Source organism: Centruroides vittatus, unplaced genomic scaffold (assembly GCF_030686945.1).
Source record: "Centruroides vittatus isolate TY-2023 unplaced genomic scaffold, ASM3068694v2 contig_549, whole genome shotgun sequence".
In the NCBI taxonomy this organism is placed as follows: domain Eukaryota; kingdom Metazoa; phylum Arthropoda; class Arachnida; order Scorpiones; family Buthidae; genus Centruroides; species Centruroides vittatus.
The window spans coordinates 5,431,046-5,454,188 of NW_027122325.1; the positions used below are offsets into that span (position 1 = coordinate 5,431,046).

General features: G+C 28.8%; 1 protein-coding gene across 3 annotated transcripts in view; it reads right to left on the bottom strand.

The window, feature by feature from the left end:
• Positions 1 to 23,130, bottom strand: part of LOC136978740 (band 4.1-like protein 4) — an 88,285-nt gene extending 65,155 nt beyond the window's left edge. For all 3 annotated transcript variants that reach the window (XR_010881276.1, XM_067274537.1, XM_067274538.1), the window contains exon 1: positions 22,820 to 23,130. Coding sequence is in view for 2 of the 3 variants with exons in the window: in XM_067274537.1 (XP_067130638.1) it covers positions 22,820 to 22,903 (84 nt within the window). In the remaining variant the exon portion in view is untranslated. The remainder of the gene's footprint in view (positions 1 to 22,819) is intronic.
• Between the last annotated feature and the right edge of the window lie 13 nt (positions 23,131 to 23,143).

Consider the following 23,143-nt stretch of genomic DNA (forward strand, 5'->3'; position numbering starts at 1 on the left):
CCACATAAATAGAATGGAAGAAGAAAGATCTAACAAAATCAACACAGCCAATAGTGTGATTCTTCAAGCAACAAACATGGTGTGAAGGAGGGAAATAGTATATGGGTCATATATATATATAAGTCAGCACTGGCAAGATGTGAAAAAATAAAATGGTGTTCCAGACAAAGACTCTATAGTAATCCAGTCTAACTTCATTTGTGGAATGAGTTTTTTTCTGTGCAGGAGAAAACAAAGTTAAGAAACTACTTGCTTACTGCAAGTAAAATGCACCATGGTCTGACAACAATGCAGATAAGAAATTTGGAATATGAGTTTGTTGCTGCTTTAGATAAAAAAAAATATCCTAATTCAAGCAATAAAACTCAGAATATCTTTGAATTTCAATAAAACTACAGGATATGACAGATTCAAGGGGTTTATGGGCATCATCCACAGCTTTCATTGTGATCACTAGAAGCCACTAGCTCAGAAAGAATTACTAATTTCAACAAGAACATTGATGACTTCTTAGACATATTGAAACCTATTTATGAAAAATGGTAAATGACAAAGCTCCGGTATTGCCACCTTTTAAAAATTGCTGACCCGAACATTTTAAAATTTTTTATTACCTTTATTAGAAGCATCTGTGGCAATATTAAATGGTAAATCCTTTGCAACAGATATAATTAATTCAAGAGCATAGGGAGCTAATACGTTTTGCACCATAGACTCAATTTTTGTATGCCCAAGTCATATTTTTACAAGCCATCGTGTCAGGAAATATGGAATTGCTAACTTTACACCATGATAAACTTGTGTCAATTCTGCTGCTGTTACCTGATCATCAATTTTAGAACTTTTCTGTTGAAAAAAATTGGGTCAGATTGGAGTTATGAGCAAATAAACATACTCTTTGCTTATGAGTATTTGCTTCCATGTGGGATTTCATAGCTTTTACACCATCCCACTTTACATTAAATGTAGAATTACAAACACAACACCTAGCCATTTCATCAGATTCTCAAACAGGCCTTAAGCATTTTTGAAATTTGTTTTGTGTCAGCCAATCTTTATTAAATTTACAAATTCACTTCCTCGTTTTTGGGTTTTCAATTTCTCAAGTTGTCATATTAAATAATTAAAATAGAAATTATAAACTTGTAAACTGAAATTGTCACATTTGCTTTACAATAGGTTTGTTGCAACATAAGTTCCTGACTGGTTTGAATTTGAAACCGTATGAGGCATGTACAATGTCATTTTATAGCCAAGGACTGAACAATGTGCATGCCAGTTTTAAACCAGCTAGGGACTAGGGACTGGTGTTGGAACAAACCTAATATTTGCCAGAAATAATTACAAGTTAGAATTTTAAAAGTACATTTTTTGTCACTCTAAGCCTAGGGATAAGATGGGGATAGGTTTGGGTGGGGGTGTGAAGTTAGTCTTTAACAGTTAAAATAACATACTTGCAAATATTTTTATAAATTTATTTTGTTTTATCATAATTTCACAATTTCTACAAAAACCAGACATATTAATAATTAATCCGGACCATGAATTTAAAAACTGGCTTGTCCGGGTGAAAATCGGTTTGGTGGCAACACTACAAAGCTCTCTGAAGATTCTATAATTGCAACAAAACTGGAATCAGTACTGTAAATACTTCTCCAAGAGTCTTTTTTATTATTTTTTGTTTTTAGCTCTTTCTGCCCAGTGGGCACTAAGAGGGCCTCTTTTAGCAGGCCCATTATGGATTCAGCCAGGCCCACAATGGGGTGACTGGGTGTGAGGGACAAGGCCCAACATATCCGAACAGATCATCCCCGGAAAAATTTCTTGACCAGTCTGGATTTGATCCCAGGCCCCCCAGAGTGGCAGGCTGCCACCTTGACCGCCAGCCATCTGATCGACTCTCCAAGAGTCACTGTTGCACAAGATGAAAAACAAGTTGTACAAATGACTTCAATGGAATATGGCAAGAAAGTGACTCTTTTTTTATACTCTTATGTTAATGCAATTGGGATATAGTATCCCTCATGTCTTCATCTAGCCTAAAGTACAGTATAAGTTTCTTCCCAGAAGAAACACTTATACTGCACTCTAGCACAAATGGTGTTTCTTTCTGGAAGAAACACCACCCGAGAGCTTGGCACTAGGAAGCTATAGTACATAGGCCGTTCGGAAATTAACCTCTGATCCTTTCATTCCGATTGGCAGGTATTTCATACCAGCCAATCGGAATCAAAAATCAAAATAGAGAATGAATATGACTAAGAAGCATAAGCCAGTATTGTCAAACAAGAAGCTTATGTCCAGTCTTTTGGGATTGTAGGGAGCGATGCTGAAAAAGTTTATGGAGCAAGGTACAACCATTACTGCAGATACATATTGCAAAATCCTAAAATGCTTTGATGGGCAATTCAGAACAAGAAGCGAGGCATGTTGACCTCAGGCATTGTTTTGGTCCACAACAATGCCTGAGATCAACATTGGCTGTCAACATAAACATTTTATTCCATTTATTCAATATTAGAGTAAAGTGTTTATTGCTATTTTTGGATGATAGTGTATAGTATTTGTAAAATGTTCTAAAGAAAACACCAATTTACTTCTTGGCAACCATGAGAGTCATAAAAAAAACATTAAGATGACAGATAAAGCTTGTGAGAATGGTATCATCATGCTCACATTCCACTACACTACAGTATAACTATTTGCAGATTGTTACTCACTATCTTATGTTCTCATTTACAATTTTAATTCACTGTATTCTGAATAAATTGGAAAGCCAAACTATTGCCGAATTAAATCAGGCTACTTTACCACTACTATTAATAAATAATTTGGGCACTTGAGGTAGGTGTTATGCGCCATCTCTTATTAAATTTAATAATAAAACCAATATTAAATAAGTTTAGACAATTAATATGTTTATATCAATACTACTAATATTAATGTCTAAATTAAATATGTCTGGAAGCGAGGGATCGGACAAAGGTCCCGGTAGCATAACTAGCAACGCGTATGGACACTGAGCGGCATTTATGGGTTCGAGTTCCGCTCCGGGCCGATTCTTTTCTTCCAGAATTTTCTAAAATTCTGGAAAAATTTTATTAAGAATAAGAATAATTCTATAAAGAATAATATTCAAATATGATCTAAAAATCTATGAAAATTATTGTAGATTTCATTTTTGATATGACGATAATACACGATATATTTCTATGTCAATATATTAAAAATGTGATGAATTATAGAAATTTAAACTATTAAATATTATAATTAATATTTATAAAGGAAAAGCATTTAAATGAAATAAAATAAATAAATTATTCTTTCTTTCAACTTTGTATAATTTATTCCCTACTATTTATTCATATAAATATATTTTTACAAAAGTTTGATGAAAGAATCAATAATAATATGTCTCTAGATGAATTAATTAACGATTATAACTTTTAAATATTCTATAGAAGCGAGTACTATAAAGGCGTAGGCCTACAATATATTTTATTTTACTTTTTTATTTTTGTTTACGATGTTCAAACGTCATTATTTAGTGTAGATGATCTAAAATGAATTAAACATTAGTTAAAATTTTGAGTTTGTCAACCTGTTAGATTACACAAGTGAGTAAGATCAATCTGATTGCGACTAGATGATTACACCAGTTGAATCGTGGAGTATGTAACAGGTACTAATCATGTCATTTTGTGAATCATATGAACTTGTCACGAACAAGATGAAAATCATTTTTTCTTGTCGAATAGCAAGTACCAAGATTGTTGCCATAATGATAGAAGAATCTTTTATAATCGCATCGTTCGCTAAAAGTAAATTTTCCAATGTAATTAAACATTTTCAAAAATGATTCCTTTGTTTATTAAAGTTTATTAAATATATATATAAAATTTAAATGTAAACATAAAGGGAAAAATTGCTTTTAAATGATGAATATCAGAATTAAGTAGAGCTTTAAATGTTTGATTGTTTTCCGTTTAATTCAACTCTGTGCAGTCTATCTCTTCCCAAAATAATTTTTAGTTTAAAGTATTTAAAATATTATAGATTCTATTCTACGTTAATTTTATTAAATACATTAATTAATCAATAAAAATATTTCATTTTTAATAACCTCTATCATACACAGAAAAATATCTACCATAAAAACATTAATACTGAATAATTTCTTTCAACTTCCTGCTTCCACTCGAAAAAATTAGGACAAAAAATTTTTAACACTTTCTATGTTAGGTGCAATTTCATGCAAACTTGTAAATCAAGCGTGCCATCACGGTTCCTTACGGTCAGAAGTTCGATAACAATCTTTCTTTCTCTCTCATTTATTTATTATTATTTTTTTTTTTAAGAAACAAGGAATGATTGTCGTGCGTGATAAACGGTACATATTCTCTATTGTTCTTTACAATTTGGTCCATCATCATCGTCATGTAAAATTAATTTCATCTTTTAAGATTTTATTGATAAAATAAACATTCTAATAGTTCAATCTATAGAAAGGCTAACGTCCTTCCGGTAAAATTTCATTTTTTAACAAGATTTAAATATTCTGTACAAAATAAGGAATTTTCTGTAAATTTTTCAGTGTCAAGATTCTATATTATGAATTATCTGTTTTTACAACTGAAAAACACATTTATAAAATTACCTGTTAAAGGTTGAACTGAAAAAAAAAAAAAAAAAAAAAAAAAAAAAAAAAATAGGCCTTTTAAAGGCTAACGAACTTGTCTGAAGCCATCAGATTAGATCAATAATTAAACAGTTGAAGTGTATTTTGCCTTCTGGGTGGAGTTTCTATCAGTATGACTTGTAAATCAAGTTGAACAACAAGATAGCTTAGTAATATGCCAAAAACCTAACTCGAAATTTAGATATGTATATATAGATTAGACCTGTCTGTGAGTCAAATTTAAAATTAACGCTTCATTTAAAACTAATTGTTAATATGTGAGACACTGTACTTTAAAGTTATTTGAAATCGATTATGCATTTTTTTTTCTCCCACACTAATTATCATCATTGAAACAAGTTTATATTTTCTTCATTTTTGAGATGGTCTATCAAATATAATAGATAAAACAATATCTATTTGTAATCGGGTCAAACATATTATCTATTCTTATTGATAACTTTTCCTTTTTAAATTCGTAGTAGAATTAAATAGAATTTTCTTAAATCATTCTCGCTAAAACAAAATTGCAATTTGAAAAATTCTGACTCAGTAAGCTTCGATTTCCTGCGCTTAATTTTATTTTAAATAAACGAATGAACATCATATACTAATTTTTAGAAATGGTTTGAGAGACTTACTTGAAGTTTAACGCTATATTTTAGCCGGGGGCCTTAAGCTGAAAGAAAACGAAGATGATTCTTACGAGAAGGTTAAAGAGGTCACAGGATATACCTGCAGTGTTTCATCGGCACGTCTAAACCTTGATGGAAAAGATTACCCCAGCCTATCCAACTAAGCACATACATCACATAGTAACGGTCATCTATCCTCAGTTGATGACCCTCATCTAGACTTTCCGGAAAAGTTTGCGATCTAAAAACTGATTATGGTTTCTTTCCTTATTTATACGTTATTAGTTTCAAAATTAATATCGCAGTAGTAAATGCATCGCATTTTTTTTTTCCGACAAAATTAAAATTGGGCTTAGACAATACGCCTACTTAAAAGTAAAGTCGGAAAGAAAGAAAAAAAAACCAAACAAGACTTGTCGTTCTTCAAATCGTTGATGTTTCTTTTTGGATAATTAGTATGGGTTAAAGGTTGAAGGTTAACGTATTACGAGACATCAAGTAAGGGAAAATTGCCTCGGGTAAAGTATTTAAAGTTCTCCATTCAAGGTGTGATGTTAGATCGTATACCTTTGATGGGCCTCCTTACTCCCTTTACTTCAATCATTATTCACACTCAGAAGAGCTTCAACATCCTCTCGTGATATTTTTCTTTTATCAATTTCTTATAAGTTGTAATTAACAATATACTCTAGAAACCAATAAATGTTTTACGGTACAACACAGAATTTAAATTATAAAATTATTTTAAGATTAATACAAATATATTTTTATAAAATTCAATATCAAACGAAATTCATATTACAAAACCTAAATATAAAACACAAAAAGTTCGACAATGGCAAACAAAATACCACGTATATTCTGTTTTTAAATAAATATAAACTTTAGATCTAACAAATTACAATACAGAAGAATCTAATCTCGTTATTTAATTCTATTTACCAGAATTCATTATCTATATTCTTGCAGTAAATTTAGTTAAGATCGTATTTAATCAAATTTAATCCTTTTTTTTAAATTTAGTAAAGAAAATATCCTGTACCGTGACCATTTGATCTCGTTTCTTTTTAAATCAGTTTCGGTTCAGATGATTTACACTCGTTATTTTAGACTAATTACTATGTACGATGCTAAAGGGTTCTCAGGAATTAACAGTAAATAGCGTTAAAATGTCTACAGAAACATTATTTAACAATTTTTAAAATATTTAACTTTTAAAACATTTATAAGTTTTTTAATTTACGTATCAAATTTATAAATCTTAATCTTGCGGATAACGAACAAACAAACTACTAAATATAAGTTATACATGTTTAACATGACATGAAAAAATAAAATTAGCCTATATACTGTAGTTCTGTAAAATATTAATGTTGTATTTTAGCGAACAATAAAAACATTTAAAGTTCATGTTTAAGTTAGAATTGAATATAAAAATTGAAAAGCGAGAATTATTTTCTCAAGTAGGAAAATAATTCTTAGAACGAAAACGTTATTTTCCCGCAGGGATTTTCAATATCACGAAGATGCTACTATAATATCACGAACCAAACCTTTACCTCACGTCACTAACCTCTTAAGAACAAAACAATTATGAATATATACTGTATTGTAAATATACATAAACATACCGGACGAAACAAATTACCATTCTTTAACCCACTAACTCTTAATCTTTTTTTTAAACTTGTTTTTACTTGGGATTTTTTTTATTTTAAATTATTTAATTACTTTAAATATAAACTAGGTTTATCTTTTCTTGTAATGAATTTAACAGTTAATATTTAATAAAACAAATACGATATACGAAGATTACTAGATAACCTATCCGTAAAATTATCATATACTTATGAAATATTTATTTATGATATCGATAAAACACTTATACTTTTTAAAAACAACTTCTTCCAAGCAATTTTTACTATACAGTATAATTACATCAAATAAAACACTAACAATATATGTATATATATCGGTTTACACTGACTACCGCATAGAAAATCTTTTATATATTTTCCATTTCTTAAACATATACTGTATTTACAACTAGGCGCACATATAATTTTATATGTTCTAAGAATTTTCATAAATTAGAAATAATCAGGTGATTCAAAAAACGTATAGCCTAAATGATCTTCAAAATCTATAACAAGTTTGTATTGAGTATTTATTTTTAATTCAGTAAAATAATTTAAAATATTATTTATATGAATTGACTTTTTTCGCAGAACCAATTATTGTAATTATATTTATGTACACACACATATTAATTATTATTATTATTATTATAAAAACTCTCCTTTAAAATCAATTTTGTGGTTTTAAACTCGCAGGCAATAATAATATTAAAAAAGAAAAAATAATGATATATTTTTAGATTTTAAAAAAAAATTTATTGTTTGAAAAAAGGTTATTATTTTCCTCTTTTCCTATCGTAATTCTCCTATGACTGGATGACCGAGATACTAAAAGCACCAGCCTACCGCTCCGAGGAACTATCGTTTGAATTTGAGTTCGACATAGAAATTATCATGTGTGGCTACACCCAAATATGTCGAATCCTGTTCATCATCCGGCCGCCCCACTGTGGATCTGATCGAATTTAAGATGGGATTGCAAAAAAGCCCTCTTAGTCTGCTAGGCGTAAAGAATTAAAATAATAATAGTAGTAAAAAAACTATTATTTTAGACGTATTTTGAAACCGTGCCGGTAATTCTAGTTGTTTCTTAAACTCTATAAGGTTCAGATGCACGGACACTTGGCAATGTTCATCTTAACAAATAAATTTAAGATGAACATTGCCAAGTGTCCGTGTATCCTTATAGAGTTTAAGAAACAAAAAAAAAACTGTTATTGTTTTCATATAACCATTATGGGCAAGTCTAATCCGTACTCTAGTTGTGAAACATGAAAAACGTTTTAAATAAAACGTCAGCACAAACTATCTGTGAAAAAAAAAAATGTAAAGAATCTGGATCGTTTGATTCAAATAGTTCGAATCAAAATTGTGACGTTATGAGAAATCGCTACCGAACACCATTCTACATTGCTATATTAATAGTCGGATCAGTAAAAGCGTTTTCCTGCCATTCTGAGGATCCAGCTTTGAGTTCAGTCAGTCCCAAAAATTTTTCCAAAGTTCTGGTCTCATCCTTTATACATGACTGTCTATTGTGTATTCGGGAAGATATGCAATAAGTATGAAATAAAAGTTATGATTTCCTGTCTTAATACAAGATAGACGGAATTATAAGTTAATTATTGATAAAGAATTTGTTTGCTTTTCAAATTAAAAAAATTAATAATAATTTAAAAATCAATTTTTACATTCACTTTTATACAATTTTATTCAAGTTGTTCAACTGCACAGGGTAAAACTTACTGTATCTGTAATTGGAAAATTATTGTCGATGAAACTGGTACTAAAACTTTGCCAATTACATAAAAGCATACTATAAATTATATAGTTATGCTCAAATTTCGCCCATTACGACCTTGCCACACTCACAACAGGTCGACCAAAAAGGATGACTGATAGGAAACGATGTGACCCGAATTACCATGGAAAATTATGGAGATCAGCATCAAATTCAAATCCTATCTGTACGCATCTAGTAAGTTGATATGAATTCACATTAGAATCAGTTAGATCAATTAGTTTTATGTCATATTTCCATAGGACCACAACTATTCAGCCGAAAAATCTGGATATATCGATAAATTCAGAAAGTTAATTATCTGTAGTCGAGTCGGTGAGATCCGCAGTGAGAACAAATCAGAATTATTTTCCAACGGCTAATCATGTATTTCTCTCCTCGAACGTACTAGTACAGTTTCTCAACAATATTATCATCTTGTTTTTCTCCATAAATTATTATTTTTATCTACTGTATATCATATATCCTTAGATAATGTCGTATTTCATTTAATTCCGGTCCACAAGTGGCCGAGTGGACAAAACCACTTTATACTGATATTTGGTCGCGGGTTCCCGCCTGAACAACGGGCTGATCGCGTGGAGACTCTCGAATTTTTTCCGTGTAACACCTAAATAGGGCCAGTTTCCCATAGAAAGTCTTTTCGGGAGATATTCCCCGTTGGCAGATCGCCCATGTGTTGCGTTGCCACATCCCATCAAACCAACCAACCATTTAATTCTTCATTAAGATTCTTTTTAACGAGCAATTAAATGAAATACAACGGCACATCGCGTAACAAATCCAATTCAATTGTAATTTGAGACTATATACAACATATATATATATATGTAACTGATGCAGTTTCCTTAGTCTTTGATATCATTTATCTTAAATTTTTTCATTGAAATTTTATTGATAGAATGAGAAAGTTTCATTAAATCACGTATGAAATATATATTTTTTCAATATGTTTAAGTAAAATTCCGAATAATAAGTTTAAAGAATTATAGTATAATTTATGTTATTATATGTAGCCAATGTTATATATAACTATATATATATATATTATATTAATAACTAATGTTATATTTAGCTTTCAAGTTAAGATATAAAATTTAACCTCAATTTACTATATAATTATTCTTAACTTTTAACGGTTGAATTGAACATAAGAGTATCTATATTTGTATTTATGATCGTACCTTTATATTAAAAAAAAAAAAAAAAAAACACACTTGGTTACAATAACTTGATATATAATAAAATATTAGGTACTAATAACATTCGTTACATACAATCATTAATTCTTTGAATTAAACGTCTAGTTTTGAATTCACAAAATAATTCTTTAGAATTTTGACAAAAAGATAAACGTTATTATTACTTTTAGTCATTGGTATACATGAACGTTTTCGATTAAGATATTTAAGAGAAATTCTGTTTCAAAAACAGGAATTTGCTGTGGTTATCATCTTACAATGAAAATACTGAATACATTATATGTTTAGGCTAGTTTTACAGGCGTGTTTAGAATTAAATTTATCGAATATATACGTCTTGATTATAAAATTAAAATATGTGACGAACATTTTTGATAACTGATTTAACATGAATTCTTCTTTGTAAGGGCAAACGAAATTTCGTGATAGGTCATATTTCAAGGACGTAAAACATGATTTTTTAGGAGTTTAACCCCTCCCATTTGGCAAATCAAATAGAAAAATGTCACTATGTTAATAAAATAGTATATTGTATATAACATTTATTTTGTATCTGTTCAGTTTCCCTTTGGTCTATTGTATCGTAAAAATTAATAAACTATGTTATGAAAAATAATGTATTTTTTTTGTTTGTTTTTAATCTGCCCTTTTAAAAATCCTGCGTACGGGCTTATTATATTATACTCAAACAAGAAGTACAATAAACATCTTTAAACTTTAAAATTTTTCAAAATTCAAATTACATAATTACTGTAGTGTTTTTCATAAGGATGAAAGCTCACTTTAACTTTTCTAAAATTATAATAATTGAGAACTGAAGTAAAGAAGGGGAAAAATACAATGAGATTGCGATTAAAGAAATCAATATTAAAGATAAATATAACAATTGGTATCGACTTTTCTCAAATTACATTTCATTTAAAACTTTTTAATAAATTTTTTCATTCTTGAATCTATATTTTAATACGTCATCTGCATCTGTTAAGCAATATACAGCAACTTACTATACTGTAATCTAAGTCACAATTAAACTACTTCAATATCAATCTATCCATTATGCTTATATCAAATCGAACAAAATGTTTGTATAGAAATTTAACGCTAAGAACTGAAAGAAATACCTTGGTTTAAGAATTAATTTATAAACTAGTTGGTAATACAATTGCCATTGAGTTATTTGATTATTTCGTGTAAATGAAGAAGCCTTTGTGCCATACTTTTGTCACAAATTAAACTGATACAGCCTAGACAGGTGTCGGCCTACACTGTGTCACGCCTCCAGTATGTCTGATGCCATATAGACGATCAGTAGGTGGTCTCAGACAAGTTTAAAAACAGCAAGAGATCTGCCTGTTTCAAGACTATCTTGTAATCCATTAGTCTTCAGCTTCTCAACGTCTTTTTTTTCGCTGTTCTTCCTCTTGTCTGATAAAGTTGTTTTGAATAGCCTTTTCGTCTGCATATTTACAAAAATAAAAAAATAAACGATAGCATTTATCTGAGAACAATCTTCGCTTTTTTAAGATATAAATTTTTTAGAATTTTATTTGGAAATAAACGTTTTTACATTGTGTTTAAACCAGAACTGCAAGTATAATTAAGTAATATTTTGAATTCCATCTACATTATCAGAAGTTTGTTAAAAAATATATAATTTTTATACTAACAAGTTATCTTCAATCACTTATTTAGACAAATAACTATAGTCTAACTATCTAACAGAAGATTTAAACTCAGATACTGTTAACAAATCAATTCGAGAAGTTTAAATTTAAATTAAAAAATACGATTATGTTAACTGATAACAGAATATTTATAAGCATAAATCAACTAACCTATGCCATTACATTAAAATCAAGCAATATATTTTTCGATCAATTCTTATATTAAACGCTTTGAACTTTGCATTATCAATCAAAAGGTAAATAACCTAACTAAAAAATTATTTGACCTACAAAAGTTTATGTTATATGTATTATTATAATTATTTATAGGCCGTAGACAATACAGGTGAGTTTTGCGATCTAGTTTATAATTACGTTTAAAAAAACCAAATTTAATTAAAGAAAGAAAAAGTTTAAACGTAACGAGATCAATTTAAGAAAAAAAAACTAATTCATTAAAGTAAAGTTGAATATACTCATGTAGAGGGATTAAAATATTAGTCAAAAATCTAAATGGATATTTTAATGATAATCTAAAGGCATTGCCATTGTTTCAAGTGAAAAGAATTTTGATTACTAATTTACATAGATACCATTTTAATTTATTACTTATGTTGCATAAATACCAAAGCATTTTAAACAATAATTAATAAGGAAAAAACTAATTAAATTTATTAAACATCTAATTTTTTTTCTTTGCTAAACTTTTTTACTGACACATATGATTGTGCATTATGAGCTGCACTTCAAATTCTATAATTAAATGTAAAAATTTGGCATAAATAGCAATTTTTTAAACAAATAGAATAATTAAAAATTTTACTATTATTCATTAAACTGAAATATTATCATTTCCTGAATATCTTTTGCTTTTATTGAAAGAAATAAATATTAATATAAGTTTACCCTTCAAGAAACTCGATTGTCTTAAATATTTTATAAAATCGTTTTTATTAAAACATTATACAGGGTGTTCATAAAGTCCGTATGCAATTTTAAAAATTTATAACTTTATTAGTATTTGTGATAGAAAATATATGTAAAAAAAAGTATTAGAAAGCTTAATGTACCTAGTTTTAAGTAAAATTATTTAGTAACTCTTCAACATAAAAATTTAACAATTTTTCAAAACTTTAAAGTACTTTCTTTTCAGAATTACGGCTTCACCTGAAGTAAAAGTATAATGTGTCTTTTGGTTGCTTGAACTTGGATACAATAAAACAATAAAAAATATAGATTTTCTTATCTCCAATACAATCTACATAATATCTCTATCACAAACACTAACAAAGTTATAAATTTTTTAAATTGCACGCAAACTTTATGGACACCCTGTATAATAACTAATATAAAATAAATAGTTCTACTTCTTTTTTAAATATTCATTTATAGATTTTTTCCACTTATACTATGTGCAGAAATGATTTTATTTAAAAAAATTAATATAATGTTTTAAACTGCATTTGCTGTAAAAATACTGTCTATTTTTGACAAAATTAAAGAGTTTCTCAAAATTGTAGTAAACCTATATCCATTATAAACTAGCATAATGTGAAAAAGTAAACTGATCATGATTTTACATTAATGAAGTTACCCAATATGAAATATTTTATTTACTTATCAAGGCATACTTTACATTAAAAAAAATAAATAAATAAAATATTTTCAAGCACATTTTTCGTAATTCATATCTAATAGTATTAATCATTGTGTAAACAAGCTCTTTACAATGAAAAATTCTTAAAAAATCGCGTTTTAAGATTATAAAATTAGAAGATTTAAGATTATTCTAAATTTATTTTGATGCAACTTTCATAAAATAAAATTCGTGTAATATTTAGTTTGAAATTCTAAATATCAGTTTAATAATTCATCAAATGGCTCGTGATAAATGTTTAATTAAGATATTACAACACTTGAATTAATTAAATCTGATATATTTCTCTCCTAAGATGAAACTTTTTTTTCTTATAGATTATTTTTATCTGCTGCTGCAGGCTACTAATTTTTTTCTAAATACTGTTTTCTTTCTTCCAACGACGGAGCATCTTAAAAAATATGAATGTATTTTTTAAATAAGATATTTACAGTAAAATTCCTTAAATTTATTTATTTTGTATGAAATAATTTATATTTTCTATAAACATTTTGTCAATCATGCAAGCTTCGTTCTCTTTAGGATACATTTAAGATATTATTATTAATGAATTTAGTTGTACAGTACATCAAACGCTTGAATAAAATATTATTTTATATGTTTTAGTTGACTGCATCAGAGGTTTTCCGCTTCGGTAAATTTACATTCAATTATTTATTGCGGTCTGTGATTCCACTGTTTCTCTACCATAAGAAATTTTTATTTCAACTGAAGAAAAATTATTATTAGTTCAAGTTCATTAAAAGAAAGAAATACAATTTTTGGCAAATAAAAATCAGAAACAAATTTACAATATACAGGTTTAAATAGACTAGATATTTATTTTTTGTAACGAATATAAACCAGAATTGTATATTAAATAAATAATATATACCACGTAGTTTATGCACTAATAAAATCAAATGCAAAAAATTTTTTCAACAGTTTACAACATCGATGAGATTAATTGAGTGAATGATTGATTTATTGATACATGACAGCTTTACACAATATGATATACGGCCGACATCATAAGCATTGTTGTCCCGATAAGCTACAATGACATCAACTTAGAGCAAGATTTAATTGGATTTTTTTCTCGAGGCATTAGCGAAAATAAACTCTGTCAACGTTTTTCCCAATCTTTAAATATAGCCATATTTCGCATAATCCAAAACAATAATGACATATCACGATTAATTATTTTATATTGCGGTTATAAAAGTAAGATATCTACAGAATCTTATCTGTATAATGTATGTAATATACAGTACACTCGTTTCGTATTAGCCTAACTAGTTTATTACATCTTGCTCTTGCGTCGTGTTATATGAGCTAGATGGATCTTATAATGTTGCTATGTTATCAAATAAAAAGTTTAAAAGACTAGAAAATGAGATTAACTTTCATCACATTTTATTGTATTAATACGAACTTTCATTTTATTTTACCAAACAGTTATTTCAAATGGTATATCATTATATTTCAGTAAATGTAATGGTCTAAATTATTCAGTTGATATAAAAACCCACGAAAAATATATCAATATAATTTTTAAAAATGAATTTGATAAACAAGTAAATTAATTTAAGTAATTTTCTTTTTCTAAAATTGTAATTGAAATGAAACTTCTAATTCCAAGAATGTTATTATTAAGAATTTCAGAAATTCACTTTTTCAGTATTTTACTATACACTGGTGGTAAAGCACTAGAATGTAGGCCCAGTGTCGTAACTAGCCATTCCTGTGCCCTGTGCGAGAATTTGCATTTAGGCTCCTTAACTAATTAGGTTTGGGAAATTAATAAAACAAATACACGCATTTTGGGCCCCCCTTCCAATGGACCCTGTGAGGGTGCACCTGTTGCGCCCGCCTAGTTACGGGACTGTGTAGGCCTATTATTGATCTAAATATTGATCATTACAAGCGAGATAAGTAGCAAAGGAGGAAACTCAAGTGAAGGATCATATTAAGTTTATGTCTCCACAACTGGACTAAATTATAAAAGTCCAAATCGAATTTAAACGCAGTTTCCTCACAATGATAGAACATTTTGCGGTCTTCGAATAAGTGAGAAATTTGAACGACGCATCGGCCCGAACTATCCATGAAAATTAAATAGGTTCGGATACGACTGGAATTCTGTTCCTCACAGTAATGATTTATAGACCAAACATTTACTGTGCAGTCAACTGTTTATAACTGTAAAACAATAACAGAACCACATTATAAAGTTTATAATTTGATAAGCCATAGCTTTAAAAAATGGAAATTACTTAAGTATTATAAATAGCGTTAAATTCGTTGGTTTCATAAACTAGTAGTATCCAAACTACGGCCCCTGGCCACATCTGGTCTAAAGCACACGTTAATCAGGCGTATCCATTCGATATATCACTTACAGAAATAGGTTTAATTTTTGTATGTATGAAATATTCAAAATATATGTAGCCCACCTGCCTATGACATATACGAAATTTGGCCCGCCAATCGAAAAGTTTGGGCACCACTATTATAAATGATAATTACATAAATAAAAACTATTGTTTATGCTTTTTATTATAACTAATAACTAGTAATATTAATAATTAACAAAATTCGTAACAGGAGTTCAGTATATAAAATCGTTCAGTTTTCTTTTTATTTTACGGAGGATATCCATACTTTTTACTTTTGAATTATTTATTTTTCTCATCAATTATGAAATTTCGAATCATGTAAAAAAAATAAATTGAAAAATTAAGAACCTAAATTTCATGGGGACGAATAAATCAGAATAGTTCTAATAATAATTTTTCAATTGGAAAAAATTAATTTATAATCAAATGATTGTTTTACGATTCATTGGCGCGAAACACTAGAACACAACAAACCAGTGGTATTCAATATTGTGATTTATAGATTAATGCCAATCTGTGAGCCATCCACTTCAGATCCGTAGAGTTTCCAGAAAAGAAAATATGACATAAAATAATACTCTATTTTCAAAAACCATATAGTTTAGTTTAGCTTATTTATTGAGTGGGTTTTATCCGTTCGGCCAATGCAGGCTCAAAAATCATATGATATTGATAATTATGTCGAACTGCAATATTGAGTCTATATACACCTAAATACAAAGAGATTGTTAAGCGAGCACTCTACCACTCGAATAAAATAATGTATTAATACGGCAAAAATCTGGTACTAATTTCTGGCAAATTGGAAAAAATATTCCGTCTGCTGCATCAACTAGTTTAAAAACCGCTACAATAGACTATATGATCAGCTCCAATTTTATCGAATAAAAAAAAATTCACTCGTGATGGAATCAATTAGAATAGAAGAAAATGAAGAACAATACTCGATTCGAGCTTCCCTTAAAATACTACTACAGTACCGACATTCAAACTTGATAGGAATGGGGCACAGGAGAAAATGAAATAAATTTTAAATATTCTCGTTCTTAAATCTAAAAAAATTTCTTTATTTTACGTGTTCGATTTAACACAATCAATGCGAAGTACCATATTTCATCGATTAAACTCTGAAGGTTTATTTTTAAAACATATATATTGTTTTGAGGACGGGATTTAGTACCTTGCAACAGGAGATGACTCAGTAAAAATTGAAATAAATACCTTAATTACTAGTAGATTTTCTGAACTATAAAAATCATTTATTGACTGTATTCATGGAATACATCTACATTTGAAAGAATTACTGTTTTCCAAGTTAACCCGATTCAGCGTCTTCTAATTCGGTTATTTCGATGTCATTTGTGTCTGATTCGCAGAAATCAAGATCTTAACCATTATCTAGTTAAAACTCGCCATCTCTTTTGGAAAGAGATGATAGTTGGAACCAGAGTTTTGTTAATTATTCTTCGGCAGATAAGCTCACTACTTTCCTCAACATTCGACAATATTTATAATTTTATTTCAAAAAATGTTTCCATGAACTTTGGAATAGAAACTGCTGTCCGACTCTAGACAATCTGAATAGGTAGAATTTTAGTTAAACTCTTTACCTGTCACTCTAAATTACATTATCGTACACAGTGCAGTATTTTTACGTTTCCCATTCTTTTCAACCCGACGTTTAATCAAGGAAATGCGGTTTTCTACTTTAAATGGTATAAAACCCAGTTTAATTTGAGCTACATTAGATACCTTCTATTCAACATTCAATATTTTAATTTTTTCGGCACTTTGCATTCGTAATATTACTTAAAAGACAAGAAACTGTATCTATTGTACAGTATTTTGGAAAAATTTTCGATGATTTATTATAATAATGACAGCTATTTATTAATATCTATTTAGTTTATTAATTATCAAATGATTATCCGTTAAGTTCTTAATAGTCATGCTGTTTGTTTCACTCTGGAATAAAAATCTATTGCAATTTTAAGCTGTAAAATTTTTGTAGATTTTTTGTCATACGACATTTACTATTATTTCAGTTTTAGTTTGTGTTTAGTTTTATTAACTTATTTCTTTTTACAGATTTTGTTTGGTGGTAAAAAGATATTGAAGCAAATGATCGAATTTATGCCAAATTATTAAACAAAATCTCAAACCTCAGTATTAATTATTTTTAAAGTCGAATATTAATATATTAGTAAAATTCTTTTTCTATTATATATTGATCTTAGTGAAGTTAAATGATAGGGTGTGTTCTTTTATTCCTCCGTATAACTCCGCACAAATGGCATCTGTTTAAAAATTCCCGCGAAACGTGTTCTTATATTCCAACCGGAGTGTGCACCGTTGGACGGCAAAAATGACAGCTCGTAGTAGTAGTTTACGGTGAAAAGCATCATGGCGTCCTCCACGGCTCAGACAGTTTCGTTTCAGTGTCCATTATGTGGTTTTATAAATGAAAATTTAAAAATTGTGAAAGTGCACGTTAGTGCACAATGGTGAGGTAAGTGTCATCTCAAATGTTTTTTCGATTGGTAGCAGTCATTATAATTTTTTTCGTGGCTACTTTGAATGCTGTGTCGGCAAGATAATCCATTTTATAGTTAAATTTTACAATTGAGATCCTTCTTTTAACTTTTGTCTCTAAAAACTCATATTTTAAATTCATAGATATCTCCACAATACTATCGATAGTAGGGGCGCCGACATCATTTCTTCCTTTCATCGTCGTTCCTAAAGGCTTAAAAACAGCATCTCACTCCCGTAGTAGCTGAGACGAAGAGCGATCTCTTTAACGAACGCACCCATTCAGGCTTAAACGATAAAATTAAATATTGTTTTGTTTAACTAACAGCACTCTCAAGCATGCAATGGGTCACATGGCAGGATCCAATATTCGCACATTTCAAGTAAGCCAGATCTGTAATACGATCGCATAGACAAGGAATTACCAAAATTTTTTCACTGTCGATTCCTTCAAGGATTCTTTGCCTTTTATCAACCTTCTTTTTATTTTTTTTTACTAATGTATTAATAAATAAATAAATCTGGTAAATTAGTATTAATTCACACAGTTTTCATAAAAAAAACATCTGCTAGCGGTGTGCAAATTTACAACATCCAGAACTGTGATATAGCAATAATAATTTTTTAATTAGTCTCATTAGACTAATAATTTTTAATGAATCATTTTCAATGGATTCCCCGAAAATATATTTTATCACATAATTCAATCTGTGTATAAAAAATACATTTTTACATTAAAAGTAACTATTAATACATAAAAACCTATTTCCCTTAATAATTTTTTATCCAATTTTCGCACATTTCAGGTGAAAATGCATTTACTACAAAAATTACGAAAGATCGACTTTTATTTTAGTATTTAACTATACGTAATAAAGTCACTATTACATAAATTTACCCACAAAGTATGTAATAAATTACAGTATTTATTATGTAACTTTAAATAATTCTTAGTTGAGAAAAATATTTAAAATCTAACAGATTAATTATATACTGTGTAATAGGGCCTTTATTAATGTTCTAGATTACATTCTTTCATAACGAATAACTCCGGAAGCTTTAAATGAAAGTTAATTATTATTGTTTACTATATACAATAGGAAAATTTTGAATTATTATTCTGTATTAACGACCCGATAGTCATTATTTATTCCGGATAGTCAAATCGGATATCCTTCCACATTCTTCAGTTATCTCGTTCGATCCCACTGCGAGTAAGGCTCTCAGGAATGAGCAATCATTGAAACCGGAGAAATCAATCAATCATCGATTATCTATTAATATTATAGTAAATCTGAAGATTTCGTATGTATATATGTTATAAATTAAAATATTATCTTCTAATATTCGAAGCAAATGAAACAATTAAATTTATGCATTTTAAGTTCAAATTTAATGGCCCTTACTTGTTCGTACAAAGTAATTTAAACGTATCAGTAACTATTTCCAAAGCTTTTAAGTTTCATTTAATTTTGTTTAAACATTTCGCAAGTGTTTACACAGGAAAACAAACATTCTGTTCTTAATCTATAATAATGGGTGCTTTCATCATATTGATGCTGAAAAAACAAAACCAAATCAAAAGTACAAATTTTATACTTCTGCAAATAGATAATAATCTTGTTATTGTAACAATATCTTAATTTATTTTAGATAAAAATCAATTTTTCTTTATTCTAATTCTGTAGCGATTCTACGAAAAAAAAAAGTATTTTTCTACAATAATTTAAGCTAAAATAAACCTACGATATATCACAGAATTTTTTAACTAGTACCATTCCAAACTATGTAATTCCCCACTACTTAAGACTAGAGATAAATACTGGTTTTAATCATTTCAAATTATAAGTTCTACAGAAAAAGAATGCGGATTTGACCACCGGCAAAACTCGGATTCGAGTATCTGAAATCAACAAAACCTAGCTTTAGTTTTATCATAAAAATATAAGAAAATAGTGTCGTGAGTATTTTCTAATTTTAAAATGCTATCAATTACTATTTTAAACGCTAATAAATTATAAAACTTTTTTCAACTATTAAAAAGTTTTTATAAATATTTAAAGCTTCATAAACAATCAATTGAAAAACCGAGGATTAACTCCATCAATTAAACTTATTAGTGAATGAACATGAATACATTAAACTAAGAATCATTGACACGAAATATGAAAGGCCTTATAGCGTGAGAACATACGAAGATTTCAAACAACTTTCATTATCTCATATAATGATCAATATTCAAATAAAAACTCCTTAGAATAATTTCCGCTTGAAAGAATAATTGAACGATACTTGAACTTTCAATGCTATTCATTAATTGTTTTGATAATTCATTGATTGAATGGCACCAAATAGAGGACGAGAATTTTTGCAGACGAAACGAAGACCGGTATACACAAAAACGTTTAATTAACAGCAAGCAGTAAGGTGAGTGAAAGTTTCGGATAGAGTATAAGAAAGATAGAAAAAAAAGCTGTTCATTGTTGACAATGACAATCAACTACTCGACTTCACAGCCCGAAGCTAGAAGCCACACAATACCCATTATAGCTTCAACAACTCACAACTATTATGGTCTCACGCACTCGGAATATACCTTAAATAATACGCAGGTAAGTTATTATTTATAACCGAGTTTGAGATTGTTAAAAAGCTATTATTTTCCCCAATAGGTTTATCAATGACTAAGAATGATTTCATCTCTTTAATATACGTCATCGTCATATGATAAAATGAAAAAGTAAGAATAATTAAAATACATTAGAAATTGAGAACATACATTTAACTAAACTCATTTAAATGCAGATGAAGCATAAAATTTACTAAACAGGAAAATTATACACCGGAAATACTTGAATTTTTATTACGTCAGAAAGGAAACATAAATATTAAAATAAAAGCATTTTGGTTATTATGAAACTAAGAAAATATTTGATACATCTCAACTGTAGTTTTCATTTAAAATATTTACAAATATACAGGGGGGGGAAAAAAGGTTCTATGAATTGATCATATTTACTTTAACCAACAAATAATTAAATGTTATCAATAAAAAGTTTACATTCTATTTCTAATTAAAATTACTTTTACAGCTATTTTATGGCCTATTATTTTTACAATAGTTTAAAAAAAAAAAAAAAAGTATTGTCTGACTAAGAAAATGGACTAGGAGGTCAGAACGGAGGAGAGATGTGTCAGGGAAGCAATTAGTGGGTGCTGGAAACATAATTAATTCTCTTGAGGAGGGATGAACTAAGGGAATATTTAAAGACTTAACTGTACAGGTTATGTATAGAAAAGGTCATTTACATTTGAAATCTGCTTTCACACATCAAACTTGAACATTACTTTTAAATATTTGCAAATATTTCTGTATCTAGACGGCGTATAGGCCGTTGCTCTGTTCGGGTTAAAGTTCAACGTTTTTATCAGGCATTAGATTAAAAGATAGCGTTAAATAGTGATAATCGGATTTTTACTGGCCACTAGAAGAAAGTTGCATGTTTAATCATTCTTACAAGCCTCCAGTATGTGAAGATCGCATTAACTGACTGCACCGTGTAATTTCATCTCTGTAGCCCTGAGCCCTTGGGAACGGTCTGACACACCCTCTCCAGGGTTTCTCTACGGCCTCTTTGTTGTGAAATTTTTACAATAAACTACAGTGTATTTCCCCCGTGGTCATTTGTAAATTTTTTCACATTTAAAAATTGGAAATGAATTTTTTTCGTTAAATGTCATACCGCGTTCAAATAACTGAATGTAAGCTTTGTTGTGATGCCCAAATAAGATTAAATGTTAGCAATGAAACGGTTCAATATAAAACTGTTAAGATTTATTATTACACATTCCAGATTTAGCTTTTCAACTACTGAAGTGATATCAGTTTACGAAACTTAGTAGCCTTTCCTACTGGAATCTCTTGGGCGGGGTTTCTCCTCCTGTGAGATTCCGGTTTTTTAATGATTTATTTTCTTGAAGCTATATATTTTGAATTACCGAGTACTCGAATCAATAAATCTGTATTTCATTTCCTAACTCTAAAAACTAACTGGTTTTATAATATATGTATTAACTCCACAGTTATTCGTTCAACGTATCACGTCTGAATATGTACATTTAACAGCAAAATAAATCGAGGATTTTTATACTCTATATTGCATTAACAGATACCGGTTTAAACTTCAAATTTCAACAAATGCATATTTATTTATGCAGGAGTTGTTTGAGGAACAAGTTACTTTCATCTGAAAGAAAGTTCATCGTTAAGACACCTGCTGGATAAGAATGACCCAGGTGTTTTTTCTTTTGTAACGTAACTAAAGCATTACATACTAATTACGGAGGAAAACAATCATCTTTCTCGATTTCCGATCTGTGAGTGATTTTTTTTCTCTAGTATATTTCTTAGAATTTTACTTACAAAGAATTTTCACTTTTGAAAAAAACAAACAAAATTATTTTCTTATGTAAAAATGAATACAAATTTCCAGAACAAAACATTAAATCATAAAATATTTAAATTAGAAAATTAAATTTCAAGTTAATGATTAAGAAAAAATCTACATATATTATTTATATATTATGAAATTAATTAAATAATCTAGAAACTAATTATTTCGAGATATGACTTACCTGTATTTCTTGAATCAGCTCTGTTTCATCCAGCAAAACGATTTTACAATGATAGCTCTTGATTCTCTTTCCAAAACATTTCATCTTGACTATTATTCAACTTCGAAATTCTTATTTAAAGTACAGTACTTTCAACTAGAAAGGCATGTTGTGAATCGAACAACGATTTTTATACTCGAACATGTCACATGTGTATGAAGTGTCACGACCTTTTTACTCGATGCATTCACTCGTACAGTCACCTGTCATTTTTCAAGACGATATCTCGTTTATACAACCTTATCCTTCAAACCAACAAATTTGCGTCACTGGAATGGAAACGAG